The 16,439-nt window shown below is 37.6% G+C and overlaps 1 protein-coding gene across 2 annotated transcripts in view; it reads right to left on the bottom strand.

Annotated features, from left to right (window-relative positions):
* PARP4 (poly(ADP-ribose) polymerase family member 4) overlaps positions 1-10,038 on the bottom strand; it is a 57,688-nt gene extending 47,650 nt beyond the window's left edge. For both annotated transcript variants that reach the window (XM_087721206.1, XM_087721207.1), the window contains exons 1-8: positions 9,907-10,038; positions 8,871-9,045; positions 7,836-7,944; positions 6,002-6,080; positions 5,516-5,623; positions 4,058-4,207; positions 3,165-3,302; positions 1,515-1,688 (exon numbers count right to left, since the gene is read on the bottom strand). In XM_087721206.1, coding sequence (XP_087577332.1) covers positions 1,515-1,688; positions 3,165-3,302; positions 4,058-4,207; positions 5,516-5,623; positions 6,002-6,080; positions 7,836-7,944; positions 8,871-9,045; positions 9,907-10,038 — 1,065 coding nt within the window. The remainder of the gene's footprint in view (positions 1-1,514; positions 1,689-3,164; positions 3,303-4,057; positions 4,208-5,515; positions 5,624-6,001; positions 6,081-7,835; positions 7,945-8,870; positions 9,046-9,906) is intronic.
* Between the last annotated feature and the right edge of the window lie 6,401 nt (positions 10,039-16,439).

Here is a 16,439-nt window from a genome sequence, read left to right as displayed (position 1 = left end):
TCAGTGTACAAGACAGACCCAGATTTTCAACCTCTTTTTTGAGGGAAAAAAAGGTGCGTCATATAGTCCGAAAAATACGGTATGTTTGGGGTACATTCCTGCAATGACATCGTTTTAGGTTAATGTGAATAAGACTGCAAAGCAGCCAGAATTGCTTAAGATGGACAGTTCTATCAATCTTTTTTTAAAAGTAAGGTATTGGAAAAATACGGGTTAGCAATGTGACTGTAATATTAAATTACTCCTGCAAAATTTGGAACCAAACAAAATCTAAACATGAATCACCATGGAATAAAAGCTCACCCCTTTTTGAGTGTTAAAGGAATGGGCTTCAATCACATTGTTGCAAGCCACCATCCTGAGATTTTTTTAATCTCCTAGGACCGTGATAGCAAACCTATGGCACACATGCCTGAAGTGGCATGCGGAGCCATGTCACCTGGCATGTGCGTCATCCATTCCTCTTCCGGGTTTCTGGCACACATGCGCATGCGATGATCAGCTGGTCTTCGTGCGTGTGGCAGTGCCGGAAATTGGAAGAGCTGGTCTTCCATTTTCTGGTGTGAGCATGCGCGCCAGTCGATTGTTGCATGTGCATGTGTGCCTGTAACCAAGACTAGCTGGCTGGTGCGCATAAACACACCAGAAACCAGACATTCATTTTCCAGTGTGTGCATGCCCCCTGTGGCCCCGACGAGCATGTATATGTGCTCCCTTTTCAGCACTCGGTGCCGAAAAGGTTCACCATCATTGTCCTAGGACATCACTGATGTGTACAGCAGCTTTGATTGTCTCATTCCAACTGAAAAAATCCTATGGTACTTGATTGAAAACCCTGAATTGCAGACATGTTTGCATTTGTTACATTTTTAAAAAAATCTGTCTTGAAAAATCTGAGTAATATGATTCCATGCAATCAAATTATAACTCATTCTATTGAAGAACGATCTTTTTGTTTGTTTCTTACTCATTTTTGTGTCCTGCTGTCTGCAATTTTTATTTTTATATCTCTTTGTTTTGGGTGTTTATTTCTAAACTGTTCGATTACAGATTAAAATCAACTTTATAAAGCGATCAGCAAATGCTGGCACTAGCTGATGTTCAATCAAGTATCCTAACTTGAAAGCCGATACTCACCAGCTGCAATTTCAACAACATAAGGCACAAAGGAATGTCTCCTTAAGAGACAAACTTCTCCAACCAGATATATATATTGCAGATAAATATATCTGCAAGCCTTACAGTTCCTAGCCATTGGCCATTCCTCACAGAGGGACCACTATAAAACTCAACCAATAAATATTTTTGAGAGTTGTCATTCAACTCATGATCTCAATATCTCAAGTGATTTTTTTAATTTCTTTTTGTGATTTTGTCTAAGAGACAGCCATTTTGGAATATCCTTCAAACATAAGATTATATTTGCAATTTAACTGTTGTGGGATCTATTATATTAGTGATTGTTCTCATATATAGGAGGCATTGAAAAGTTGAATGAAACCTGATACAGTTACCTGACAGAGGTCCCGTTTAGTATATATCAAGTTTTTGCTAACATCATCATCCAAAACATTTTTGTGGGGTATGATTTTATAGAATTCTGTCATGATTGCAGACAGCTTTGTTTGAGATTCTGTTTCTTCATAACACTTCTTTGCCCGAAGAAGAATGCCTTCAGCTCTGCTCACCTTTTAAGGAAATATTGTATTAAAAGGCTTTAAAAAAACATTATGACACATAAAAAGAACAAACTGGTGAAATCTCCTGCCATTTTCTGAACTTCCCTTCACAAAGCCTCTCACAGATTTCTGAACTTCTATGCACCTAACCGTATGTTGTCAGAGAAAAATAATTTTTATTACTAGTAATGGATAGTCACATCCTAACTTGATCTTTTAGAATACTAAAACACAATTCTACCACAATATAGTTCAGACTGCTGGATATGCTTTTCAAATATATCTGGTGCAATGTTGCAGGTGAATTAAGTTCATGTAGCTATATTAGGTATGTAAGTTGTGGTGCTGCAGAGGTGGGTTCCTACCAGTTCGGCGGCCTGGGTCCCTGGCATCGGCAGCCCTGTCATGTCCCTGAACCGGTTCTCTTAGGGGGGACACAATCTTGATTTTCGGTTCTGTGCATGCTCAGAACAATTTTTGCAAAATTGTAATTGCCCAAATGTAATTTTTTTCCTTTTTTTTACATTTTTGCGCATGCGCAGAACTTTATTTGTGCAAATGTGTATGTATTTTTTGTGTGCAACAAACCGGAAGTAATGCCGGGAGCAACCCATCCCTGTGGTGTGGCACTAGCCAGATCTATGGATTTCAGCCTCTAAAATTCAGTACCAGCACAATCATTGCTTGGGATTCTAAGGGAAAAGCTGACAGAACCCACAATGACCAATCTCCACCAAGAAGAGTAGAGAAGTTACTGGACTGGAAAGACCTGGGTCCAAGTTCCCATTTGACCTCAAAACTGACTGGATAATTTTCAAGCAGTCACTCTCTTTGAACTGTGAGAGTAAAAAAAATGGATAATGAATCCCCAAGTACCATGCCTTGAGTTCCCAAAGAACCGTGGTTGTTAAGTGCCACAAAGTAAAACAAGACATCACTTGAGGGCAACATCTGCACACATTCAACAGCCACATAATTTAGTAATTTTACATACTATAGTATGTGTGCTTAATAAGGAACAGACAGATAATAATTTATGCATTTTTCATGACATATTAATCCCAACTGTGGGGAAAGTTTTCACAACTTAAGAGATAAAAAAATATGTTTGCCTAACATTTCATTTCTGTTCAGGGAGGTCAAACTCAAGGCCCCAGGGCCAGATTAGGGGTGCTTAGATCTGGCCCGTGGGGCCGCCCTGGAAATAGAGGACTGGCCTCAGGTGCCTCTGCCAGTGAAAATGGAGTTCGGGGAGGAGGGGCGCACATGGCAGGAGACCGTTGCAGCCAAAATGGAGCTCGGAAGTCCGTTTTCGCTGGCAGAGTGCTTGGGTCATCATAGGTGCCCCCAATACAAGTGACATCATGCTGGCCACACCCACCCTGGCCCTCCGAGGTCAAACACAACCCTAATGCAGCCCTCAATGAAGCTGAGTTTGACACCCCTGCTCTATAAGAACTAATATTTTTGAGCGAAGTTGCATACATCATTGAGGCTGATTCTTGTTACGGGTTTATCTAGCAGACCATCCAGGTGTCCAACTGCTTCAGTCCAGATAAGTTCCACAAACCTACCAACTTCTTCAGACAAAACACTGGAACTGGCTGCATCCGCTATAAGCCTCTGTAAATAAAGAATTAGAACTAAGTTGCTAAAAAACAATCAGCAACAAAAGAAAGTTAAAAATAAAGCCAGTTCACTAATTAACAATGCAGGTATTGGTTGCATTCAGGGTAAATTACACAATATATTTAAAATATATGTCAAAAATCCATTTATTTCTACCTTTAATCTCAAATGCATTTTACAAATATGTTTAAAATTTCTGAAACAGAGCTAAACATAGCTTATCATTTTTTAAAAAAATATCTATTTTTATTTGCAGTATTAGTAAGGTACAACCCACAAAGCATAATAGTGTCAGTGAGATATGCTGCTTATGGCTGACGAACTGCTTGTGCTATGACACAAACCACTACATATAGAAGGGATGTGAAATGCTGTGGATCTGATTTCAAATGACAACCCTGTTGGATGTCACCTCTAAATTAATTAATTAATTAATTGGATGTCACCTCTAAATTAATTAATTAATTAATTGGATGTCACCTCTAAATTAATTAAATGAATAACTGAATAGCAGTGTCTTCTTGACGTGTTTCTTTTCCTTTCTGTACGTGACTAGGAAGACACTGCTTTAGGATGACCTAGGCTAATTCTGGCAACTAAAAAGAAACAATTGCTATGAAAAAAAACCTAGTGTTTGCATTTTGCTTTACATAAAAAACCAGCACAATGAAATCTAAGCCTTGGAAATCTTTAAAGTCTTCCTCATTTCATGAAACCATTAAATAAGAAAGTTTAAAAAACTTACTAACCTCTTGTAATTTTTCAGATGCTAAATATTCTGCTTGATATGGAAAGTCTTTTCTTAATTTAAAACCCATCTTCTTTAAATCTTGAATAGAAAGGGCATAGAGTCTTCTAGCTTCTTCAGAGGTCTTAGCTGGCATCAGTCGTTTTTGTTTCTAAAAAAAAAAAGGATGCTGTTAAAATTATTAATTTAAAAATCAGGGGGGAAAGTTCATAGAAGAATTCCTCTTATGGCATTATGTAAAAGGATGTCATTTTGAAAGGAATGTGCCTGCTTCAAATCTGTGTTTCTAAACTTCTGTCACAGTTATGCACTTGAGAATAGTAATTCTCTTGACAAATCTAGTTATTGACACAGAATACTTATAACCTACAAGAAAGTAGCTGGGAAGTGGTGAGGTGTGGAGCAGCTAATACTAACGGCTTCTTAGCAAATGGGCGCCTGCACGACCACCTTCTCCAACCTGAATCAGCTTGAACTATTAGGTAAGCCAAGAAGAAATTGCTCTCATTGTCCCATTACCAGGAATTGGTGGGAGCTGAAGAGATAAAGAAGTTTTATCATGGATGTTTTAATGTTTCTCTATGACATTAATCTGCCAAGAATCATTTAGAACAGGGGTGTCAAACTGGCGGCCCATGTGCCGGATGCATCATATGCAGGCCACGCCCACCCCAGCTCAACAAAAGGGAAAAAAACCATCACGGGGTGTCACATGATGGCAACAAGATGTGGCGAGTTTGACACCCATGATTTAGATGGTAAGACAGAAACAGAATGAATAGATAAATATTGGCTTGTCATAACAATGAGTGCTGCAGTTACTGCTTTAACCAAATCCCCCACTTCTACAGAAACATTTTGTGGATAAAGGAAGTTGAATTGGTTCAAAAGTTGAACATTTTGCAGCTGGAGAAAATTGAAGTCAGATTATTATGACGAATTAAAGAAGCATAATTATCAACTGAAACAGAAATTTACAATAATACCTAGGATCATTCAGTGTGGATTAGAGACCTACATGGATAAGGAGATGTTAGATGTCCAGGATAGCTATAGAAAAGGTTGAGGAACACTGCTGATGCATGTTAGATAATTGAGAAAGGAGGAGAGGACAGGACAGGACAGGACAGGAGAGTACAGGAGAGGACAGGAGAGAGGAGAGGTAATTGATTATGGAAAGACCTTTGATTGTGTTGACCATGTCAAGCTATGAACTATCCTCAGAAAAATTGGAAGACATGTTCAGGAAAAGAAGCCATGTCAAGTGCTACCTCTACTAGAATAACCAGTAATATGATTTTAAAAAAAATTACACTTGACTATATTAATAACTAAAACTACTAATCCTTTAAAGATAATAATAGAGCAATATAAAATTTTGATCTAAAACAATAAACATTCAATAGCATTCAAGATAATAAAAAAGCTAATACAAAAAAGCTAATACATCCAAACTTACTGGGCGTCCTTCCAGCATGCTGTAATGTGCTCTTATACAAAATGGGTAACTGAATTCATGCTGAAAGCATTGCATTTCAAGAACAACATATTCACCATGTGCTGAAATCTGAAAAAAAGGCATTATAATTAAATGTATTCGGTTACAGCAATACAAGTAAGGACAAAAATTAAACCAGAAATTAGTTTAACTTATTGATATATTAAATATATTAAGTTCAGTCAATGTAGTTATTCCTAAATATTTATTTTTCTTCTATTATATTAAGAATATTTAGTGGCAACTTTACAGAAATAACTAGAATAACTATATTTTTAATGGCAAGCAAAAATCAGTGGCTTAATACATTTAAAATACATTTATAGATTGAAAATTATGCATGTATGGTTTGCTTTTGTGTTCCTGTACAAATAAACACATAACTTGTATAAGTTATGTGTTTATGTGTACTTTATGTTAGGAAGGACATTAACAAAGAAAAATTACCTTTTCAAGGATGTCATATTTTGCAAGCTCAAACTCTTTAGGAAAATTTGGAACATATTCATCATTATTTGAATACCATCTGGAACAAAAGAAAATGTCATTCTTATTTGTTGCTGAATATGGATAAGACCTTTGGAAATAATCAGAAGGCTAATGGAAATAATGAGGTGTAACATTTCCAAAGCCAATGACAGAGTGTTCTAGTGCTACTCTCCAAAACTGTGCTTTATGTTGTGAGGGTTAGATAGTGAAGTTGATTTTGCTCAGGCTCAACTGTGGTAAGCTTTCAATTTATGACTGGAGACACAAGAGATCTGCCAAGCTGCGAAATGGGGCATTTTCTGCTGACCAGAGCTCACATCAATTCCAACTTCCAGGATCTTTCATTCTCTCCATTCTCCATAGCAATGAAGCCCTAAACTTCCATGGTAATCCCGGTACACAGGAAATCCTCGACTTACGACCACAATTGAGCCCAAAATTTATGTTGTTAAGTGAGACATTTATTATGTGAATTTTTGCTCCAATTTACGACCTTTCTTGCCACAGTTGTTAAGTGAATTACGGCAGTTGTTAAGTTAGTAACATGGTTGTTAAGTGAATCTGGCTTCCCCATTGATTTTGCTTCTCAAAAGATTGTAAAAAGAGATCCCATGACCTTGGGACACAGCAACGGTCATAGGTATGAACCAGTCACCAAGCATCTGAATTTTGATCACATGATCATGGAGATGCTACAAAGGCTGTAAGTGTAGAAAAATGGTCATGAGTAACTTTTTTCAGTGTCATTGTAACTTTGAACGGTCACTAAATGAACTGTTGTAAGTTGAGGACCACCTGTAATAGGCTTCGTTTTGTAGCTAATTATCCACACTTCTAAAAACCAGTCTGTTACAATAATAATTGTGATGCAAATCAAGGGGGGGGAGAAAGATCATAGTCATTTCTAACAATTTAACACTTCCTTATTGGTTATATTTTTGTGCATCGCCCAGAATTGTTCGGAATCAGGCAACACACAAGCTTAACAACAACAATGATAACAACATGGGGAAAGCTTTTTGGCTTTCGTCAGCTTATCAGAATACTCCCAATGGCTGAGAGAGGATATTTAATTATCCAATTGGCACCCTCCATTATTTTACTTCAATACCCACGATCCCCAGTTAGCATGAAATCTAATATATCTTGAGAATACTGGGTACAATCATAAATATAACAAATATCCTAGTCTTGATCCCTTCCACTGATCCCTTCCAGTTTGTACTAATCCTGCAGCACTACCATTTTTAAATATTCTGATAGCACTTACTACTGCTCTTTCATCCATTTTTGGACACTAATATTTAAACTTTATTTTGTTTTTACTCTAATAGTTTCAATATATTTCCATACAAATATCTAAAATACTCCTTCCAGCATTTCCAATGTCACTTTTTAAAATTCCCATCCAATCTTCTGGAAGCTCATTTACCTTTTCCAAAGAGTGTTTGATGTTTAATTTCCATAAAAATCACTTTGCATTTTCTCTGCCTCTTTGAATTGTAACTATGCCTTTTTCTTTGTATTTACATTTTGTAAATATCTCTTTTAGTTTATATAGTTATATTGCACCTTTCCCTCATCCTTATTTTTTGCAACAAGCATTCTCTTAGATGTATTACATCATCAAATTAGTCTTACATTTTATATGGCCTTTTGCTGCTAAAAAAAGGTTAACAATAAACATACTAGAATATTCTGCATATAATGCACTGAACTCTTCTAACCTCAAAAGATTTCTCTGAAGAACAAGGTTTCATTTCAAAACAAACATGAAACATAAAGGAATTACCTTAGTTTTTCTAAGTTTCTGCTGTCATCCCATTTATGCTTGTGATTCTCTTCAGAAACGTCTTTTTCCTTAGGGCTGTCATCGGCATTCTTTAAGGTCGTCTCCGTATCTATTTGTCATACAATATTTACTTTAGATCTATTAGTTTGAACGAGTACATAAGAAATATAACCAGAAGATGCTCTGAAACCTTAGGAAGATGGATTACTGGGGCCAGTCTTAACATCTGGCAGAGTAAGGCAGCATTTCAGCCACAAAGCACACCAATATTTTCTCTGATGTAAAGTTATTTTGGACTTTTCATGCAGAGAATAGGGTGCTTATGATGCTGCTGTGATAGTGAAGGGTGCCTATATGATGTTTTGCTTCTTGTGGCAAAATGTCTTAGACCGGGAAGATTTTATTGAAATTCTAACTTCATAAGGTAAAGTTCCCCTCGCACATATGTGCTAGTCATTCCCGACTCTAGAGGCTGGTGCTCATCTCCATTTCAAAGCCGAAGAGCCAGCACTGTCCGAAGACATCTCCATGGTCATGTGGTCAGCATGACTAAACATCGAAGGCACACAGAATGCTTTTACCTTCCCACCAAAAGTAGTTCCTATTTTTCTACTTGCATTTTTATGTGCTTTTGAATTGCTAGGTTGGCAGAAGCTGGGACAAGTAACAGGAGCTCACTCCATTACATGGCGCTAGGGATTCAAACCACCAAACTGCCAACCTTTCTAATCGACAAACTCAGCATCTTAGCCACTGAGCCACCACGTCCCTTCATATACTCATATGAAGTAATGAGGAGAAGATTACCTACCTGCCATATAGTTCAGTACAGTAATGGTATTCTATTCTCTTCACTACCGGTTCAGTAGCGGGAGCATGCATACCTGTGATGACGTCAGGGTGGGTGGGTGGAGCCTCACACTGCCGCCACTACCAGTTTGCCCGAATCACTTCTGCTTCAGTACTTTTAGGTTACTGGTATAGATGGAAATTCTTTTAAACGAAATGCATCTAATTCAAACAAAGCTTCCTTACCTGTTTCACAGGGCACCGTTTGGGATAGCTCATAGTTCTCACATTGTAGAAGTCTTCTTTCTTCAATGGAATCCCATATGAAATCAACATTTACCATAGGCAGCTCATATTTCTGGATGGCTTTGAGATGGGTGGGGCTAAGTGCATCAACATCTTCAGTGACAACATGAGTGCACTAAAATTACATTAAAACCAAATTATCACATGGAGCATAACCCTTACTGACCCATGATTCTACAAAACCAGGTTCCACATGTTATTTTAAACAATTGGATGTACTTTTAACATACTTTCTTTCTCACTAATGATCTGTTTAATAATTTACATGATTTTTAATGCATCTCTTTATCTGTCTGTTTCTTAGAAGTAAATCCCCCCTTTGAAGGTTTTTTACCAAGGTATTCAGGTGATTCACCTTTGTTTTCTCCTCCCCGGTCTTGGGACAAATTTATTTATCCAAAAACACAGGTTTTAAATTGCAGCTTTTCTAATAGATGTCCTTATTTAAAAATCAAAACACACGTTCATGTGTATCAAAACAGCTGATTCATAGCGTCAATAACTTTTTTTAAAACAGGTAGAATACAAAGAGATTTTACATTTCCTATGGAACTCTTACAAAAATTCAAATTTCTTCATTTCTGTAACAGTAAATCATGTGGTGTGCTATTATACCAGAACAGGCTGAGTTCTGTTTTCCCTTGCTGCCTACAATTTTAGATACTGCAGCCTTGACATCGCGGAAAAAGTAAGTTGTTGTCTGTGACATAAAATCTACTCTATAACATATAATCAAGGAGAGAAGCAACTTAGAACTGAGGAGAAATTTCCTGACAGTTAGAACAATTAATCAGTGGAACAACTTGCCTCCAGAAGTTGTGAATGCCTCAACACTGGAAGTCTTTAAGAAGATGTTGGATAGCCATTTGTCTTAAACGGTATAGAGTTTCCTGCCTAGGTAGGGGGTTGGACTAGAAGACCTCCCAGGTCCCTTCCAACTCTGCTATTGTATTGTATTGTATTGTATTAAACATACCTCTTGATTTAATCCAAATGCAATCTGCCCACCATTTTCCTTAATCGACGTCTTCAGTCTGTTCTTTTCTAGAATTGTTAACTTTTTGATTCTCAGAAAGAACGTACAGCCAGCAAAAATTGCAATTGTCATCCTGCAAAGCAAATTTCAAATCAGAATAGTTCCAGCAAGGTTTTTTTTAAAAATTACTTTGGGCCATGGTGACTTTGATTTGCAATGCTAATCTGAGTGAGCATGCCCAGGAAGGGAAAGCTTCAATATCTACTCAATACACGTTTACAATATGGCTGGCTTCACGATCAGCATTAGTTACAGTCAATGACCCAGAATGCATGAAACATATATATAAATAAAATAAACATCTGATTTCAAGTTCAACCAGATGCATAAAATGTTTGCAACAACAGCTACAATGTTACATAATGAATAGAAATGGTGACTGAGCGAAATTTGGTCATCCTTCTGAACATTAGTAAAAATTAAAATAGACTATAGGAGTCCTCAACTTACACCTGTTCATTTAGTGACCGTTCAAAATTATATCAGCCCTGAAAAAAGTGGCTTATGATCATTTTTCACACTTAGGATGGTTACAGCGTCCCTATGTTCACATGATTTACATTCGGATGCTTGACAACTGGTTCACGTTTATGACGGTTGCAGTGTCCTGGAGGCATGTGATCCCCTGCGCATGTGTGCACGAACCCCCCCCCCTCAAAGGCTCTGGAGGCTTTCCTGAAGCCTGGGGAAGGTGAAAGCGCCCTCCCCCTCCCCCTCCCTGGAGGCCTTCCGGAAGCCAGAAACGGATCATTCCCGAACATCCAGCTGGCCAGTTGGGGCCATTTTTTCCCCCTCCCCAACCTTTGGAACTTTCCTGAAGCCTGGGGAGGGCGAAAACTTTCTCCCCCGGCCCTCCAGATGAGTGAAATATCAGCTGGTCGGCACACACCTGCATGCTGGAGCTGACAGCTGGTGTGCCCCCAAATATGGCGCCAGGTGACCACATGCCCTAGGTTCCCCCATCACGGGCCTAGACTGTTATCATGGTTTGGTGTTCTTTTTATAGCTTTATAGTTTTACTTTTCAGATTCTATTGTTATATAATGATTTGTATCTTACTAGCAGGTGGGAGGAATAAATGAATGAATTGATTCCATTTCCAGAGAGTTAAAAAATAAATTTAACATAACAACAACAGTAAAAGAACAAAAGAAAATGCGAAAGTACATTAAAATATAGAGTCAAGATGGCTCAGTGGTTAGAGTGCAGTACTGCCAGCTATTTCAGCTGACTGCTAACTGCAGTTCAGCAGTTCCAATCTCACCAGGCTCAAGGTTCACTCAGCCTTCCATCCTTCCGAGGTGGGTAAAATGAGGACCCAGATTGTTGGGGGCAACATGATGACTCTCTAAAACACTTAGAGAGGGGCTGTAAAAGCACTATGAAGCGGTATATAAGCCTGAGTGCTATTGCTAAAATAAAGGTTTGGCTTACACCCTGGGATAAATTAGGACACCATTAACAACAACAAATCTGAACAAGACAATGAGTTACATAATGCGGGTTTCCCTCCCAGCTTTGTGTCATATATGAATCCAACAGAAAAGCTTTAGAAACTTGTGAGGGAAATTAAACAAAATTAGATTGTTCAATTTCTACAGTAGATAATATTCCCTTCCCAATATTGCTACTTAAAAAACAACTATTTCTAATATGTCTGTGTCAATTTTAGTTCCAATGTCCACTAAAGCAGTTTATATGCAAATTTGAAATCTAAATTACTGAAATATCTGTGCACTGAGTTATTGGGGGGGAAAGCAGTTTAAAACATTCTACAGTCCAGAAGAGAATGTCTAACAAGTTCAGCAATCTGTATTAGTTAGCAACAATATCAATCTGAAATCCAGTACATTTCAACAGTGCACTAAAATAATTTCAAGAGTCATTTAAAATCTGATTAATAAGAACAAACATTACACACCTTAGGACAAAGTTCCATAAGTGCATTCTCCCATCTTTAGAATTCAGTTATTGGTCAGATTTTCAATGCTCTAAATTTCATTGGCACAATGCCTAGAGGGCCAATCACTACTAATTCTAGTGTCACTTATTTTGAGTAATCATACTATATTATTTCTGAAAGCAAATCCTATCTACTCAGAAGAATGAATGGAAGACTGCACTTTAAGGTAAATGTGTATCTTTAGGATTGCTACCAGAAAGAGAAAAAACTATAGATAAAAATATCCCAGATTTCACTTTAAGGAACATTTTAAGTAATACTATGAAAACACTATATGGTTTAATTTGGTCCAGCTCAATGTTTTGTTAGCATACAAAATACTATCATGTTGCCATACCTGTGCCAATAACTAAAGTACTTAAGGGGAGGAAGAAAGGGAAAGTGGATGTTTCACTAACACTTAACAGCGTTTTTCACACACAATGAAGCCCTGAGCCAAACTTAATTTAGTGTCATTTTGTAAAGAAAAATTTCTGTGGGCTGTGTGAGCATATACAATAAAACAGTTCAAAGCTCACTATAACATTATTACACATTTATGTTAACTAAAGTTATACAAAAATTAGTGTTATGCAAAAACAGGTATTCTAATTTAATTATTGAAAAAGGCTACAGTGGATTAATACAAACATAAAAATACATAATATTCTAGAGGCAAAATAAATGTTGCCCCTAGAGGAATTCATTTTAAGTTTTGTGGTTCATAATTAAATATATTTGTTGCAGTGACACTGCAGTATGTATAGTATGTTTTTCAATGTAGGTAACAGGCATGAATATTATTTAGTATACTAAAGATGTGCATCTTAATCAGAATATGAATGAAATTCATATTCGTTTTATTTATGATTTACATGGTCAAATAGTTTATTAGGGAGAGTTTCTAGCAACTAACTAGAAGAAAAACCAACACAATCCGAAAGGGAACAAGATCCTTTCACCTTATGTAGTGTTGTTCCCAGTCTTAATTAGTTCCTTTAACGCCCATAAATCATGCATCCATTGTGCATTAACTTTCCTCTGCCTGGTACTGTAAAATTGCTGCTTATCATTCCACTATTGAAGACACAGTTACAGTAGCAAAATTATCAAACAAAACATCACGTTTCAGCCAATTATGAGACTCAGTTAAAATACCGTTCCTCTTTATCGGGATTCATCTGAAAATCCAAACCACGGTGAGATTTAAAAATCTACTTGCCTGCTGGCTGCTTTATTCCAATTTCGCAGCAAAGACTTCCTGGTTCCTTATACCTCAAGGGAAGTTCAAACCAAGTTTCCAAAGGGAGGGCGCTGGTTCACTCAGCTTTACGGAAGCGAAGCCACCAATAAAATTGTTCCAGGCGAATCAACAACAAACGGGGGGGGGGGGGGTGCGGCCTCTCATGGATATTTCATTTTTCCTATCCTGTAAAGCCTGGGGGGGGGGGGGGGGACGGGACGGACGGACACTTATGGCAAAATTAACACATTTGTCAGATCATCCATTCTCTGATAATTTTATCCTTAATTAGCTGCATTAATGGAAGCTAATTTGTTGCGAGACCGTTTAGTAGAAGAGAAAAATGCAAGTTAAAAATAGTCCACGAGAATTTCCTAAAATGATGTGCATTTAGCTCTTCAAGAGCAAACCCTAAAAAAACTGGATGAATCATCTGGCTTAATTTTTAGACTTCTTGATTACTACTACTACTACTACTACTACTACTACTACATCATCTACTACTACTACTACTACTACTACTACTACTACTACTACTACTACTACTACTACTACTACATCATCTACTTCTTCTCCAGTCTCCTCCTCCTCCTCTTTGGATATCTTACATTTTAATGAAAGCATTAGTCTACAATGAAGATTTACCAATAGTAAAATACTTCATACAAGTGACACATTACTCTGATAATTTTCACATGTTCTGGATTTGTATGATACACAGATCTACAAAAACCATCTAAGTTTACTTCAAACAATACCATAAGGTGAAATGCAGCTGGTTACATTTGTGGTACTCTGTAGAGTATACTCCAACATAGCCATAGTATTAAATTGAATTTTGTTCGGATGAAAGAAATGTCCTTCTGAGTTCAACTCCAAGTGGGGAAAAAGACACTGGAGACATGGAGGCTGCTTGAAAAGATGGTTTATTGTTGGACAGGACCACATGGCTTGAGTCCTGAACAGAAAAGGTGATCACATGCTTCAATGTTGGTGAAGAAGAAGAGAAGGACTGAAGGAGGGGCTTGCTAGGCTTTTTATACCCTGTTTAGTCCCACCTCTCTGTTTCCTGTTCCTGTGTAAGAAATGTATTCTGATTGGTTGTCAGACTCCCATGGGGCCGTGCAGGGGCTACTCTCTAGGCTGTGATGAGTTCTCAGATTCCTTGTGGTCAGTTGAGTAAAGTTCCAACATTATCATGCCTTTACTCCCCTCCCTCCTGGGGCTGCAGTGGAGAAGTCTTTATTATGTAAAGTGGACTAGCCTGGCCCATTAACAGTGGGGATGGGCAGGAAGCTACAGGCAACTATTCTGTCTTTTAAAACATGTTTCTTTCTCCTCACATCCAGAGAAATATTCTGCCTTTTCAATATTTCCTAGGATATTTAATTTTTCTGGGAGAGGGCTGGATGATAACTTCCCACAGTTCAATCTGTGAAAAATCTCCCAGGGGGAATATTAAGAACAATAATATTCTGACAATATTACAAATAATTGATTGTTTGTATTAAGGTACCATTTTGAACAGATTTCAAACATTAGAATTTCCAGTTCTAAATTGAAAATATCCAGATGACCAAGAGATTGCAGCAAAGAAAACTGCTGCCATCTAATGATTCTCTGGAGTTTTTTTAATGGAGATTTGAGGGGCACATAAAGCAGACTGAACCTTGAACCAGAAGAAGCATGATTCTGGATAAGGTACACTTCAAAGAATGAGACTTTTATTTGGATTTTTTAATCATGCCTCTATTACTTTATAATTAACTTAATTTAGCAAACATAAGGTACATAATGCTTCTTCCTTTTCCTATTGTCCCAACAATTACCTTATGAGATAGGTTGGGTTGAGAGAGAATAACTGGCACAAAGTCATCCAACCAACTTTCATCTCCAAGGTGAGACTAGAATGCAAATCTCCTGCTTTCTAGACCAGGGGTCACCAACCTTTCGGACCTCAGGAACCACTAAATTCAGAATTTTAAATCCCGCAGTCCACTGATATGAATTTTTTAAAAAGGTAAATAGTATTTAGTGCAATATAAAAATCCCCAAAAAATATATGCGGACCACCAAAATTTTCTCATGGACCACAAGTGGTCCACGGACCACCAGTTGGTGACCGCTGTTCTAGACTGGTGCCCTACCCACTACTAGACCAAACTGGTTCTCTGTTTAATTTTTTTCTAAGGGTATACTTGCCAGGTAGAAAGGCAGTGTACAAATCAAATAAGTAGTATTGTTTGGAAAACCATAGTCACTGTATTTTATTTTGTATTATTTTTACCATTATTGTTTACAATTCCCACTGTTGCCTCCAGACTCACTCTTGCATTCATAATCCTCACTGTTGCACTCCAGTTTGGCATGGAACTGATAAGAACTTGATCCCTGACTTTGAGAGACTTTTACTTTTGAAAAAATCTTCTTTCCCGATCAGCAAATATGAATCACCAAGTATCGGTAAGTTAGGCAAAGCAAAAAGCATTTATTAAGGAGATGTCAGATGTACAGAAACAAATGATACATATATTTGGATGTGTGATACATCAAGAAAGCAAGTGATGAAATAATAAAAGACATTGATTACATGCCACACTTGAATAATAGGAAATGTTGATTCCAGATAACATTCCACAAGTGCAAATGTAGGGGTTGTATTACTTTTCCCCAGCTGGGTTTGTATCTTTCTTAAAACTTGCAAGTCTATTTAAGGACTTTCAGAATACAATCTCTATTTTTTAGTGCAAGTTCTTGCACACTAAAAGAAATTGACTTGGCCAAGAAGAAGAGGAAATGCCCTGTGTTTTCCTGAAGTTAAAAAGAGGTCTAGCTTGCCATGTTAAGCGCTAATGTCACCTTTTAAAACGATAACAATGAAGCCTAAAATTTTAGGCAACATCACAATCCACAGAGCAAAATTATTTTTGGTTTTGAAAGCAACACAGAACTTATTTTCAACCTGACAGACTATCACAATATTTTGCTGTACTTTTTAAAAGCCCTTTTTTAACGTTTACATTGCACATTAAAATTATCTCACTTTAAAATTTAATAGCGTTGCGATGGTGACTATAGTTACAATAGTGCACGCCTAGAGCTACCCTTCCCTTCAAAGGGAGGGACTCCACCCCTCCCTTTAACTGCCACTAAGTTCGGCCAAGAGCCATGACGTCAAGCAATGTTCTCCGAAACTTGTTGGGAATCGTAGTCATCTACGCCGCAGCCGGCCTGCTTCGTAGAACGGTGCCTTTCCCGGCGGGGAACTACGACTCCCAGAAGGCTCTG

Source organism: Thamnophis sirtalis, unplaced genomic scaffold (assembly GCF_051295495.1).
Source record: "Thamnophis sirtalis isolate CommonGarterSnake01/CBP01778 unplaced genomic scaffold, rThaSir2_p1.2 scaffold_8, whole genome shotgun sequence".
Taxonomy (NCBI): domain Eukaryota; kingdom Metazoa; phylum Chordata; class Lepidosauria; order Squamata; family Natricidae; genus Thamnophis; species Thamnophis sirtalis.
This window is presented reverse-complemented; position numbering and strand designations above follow the sequence as displayed.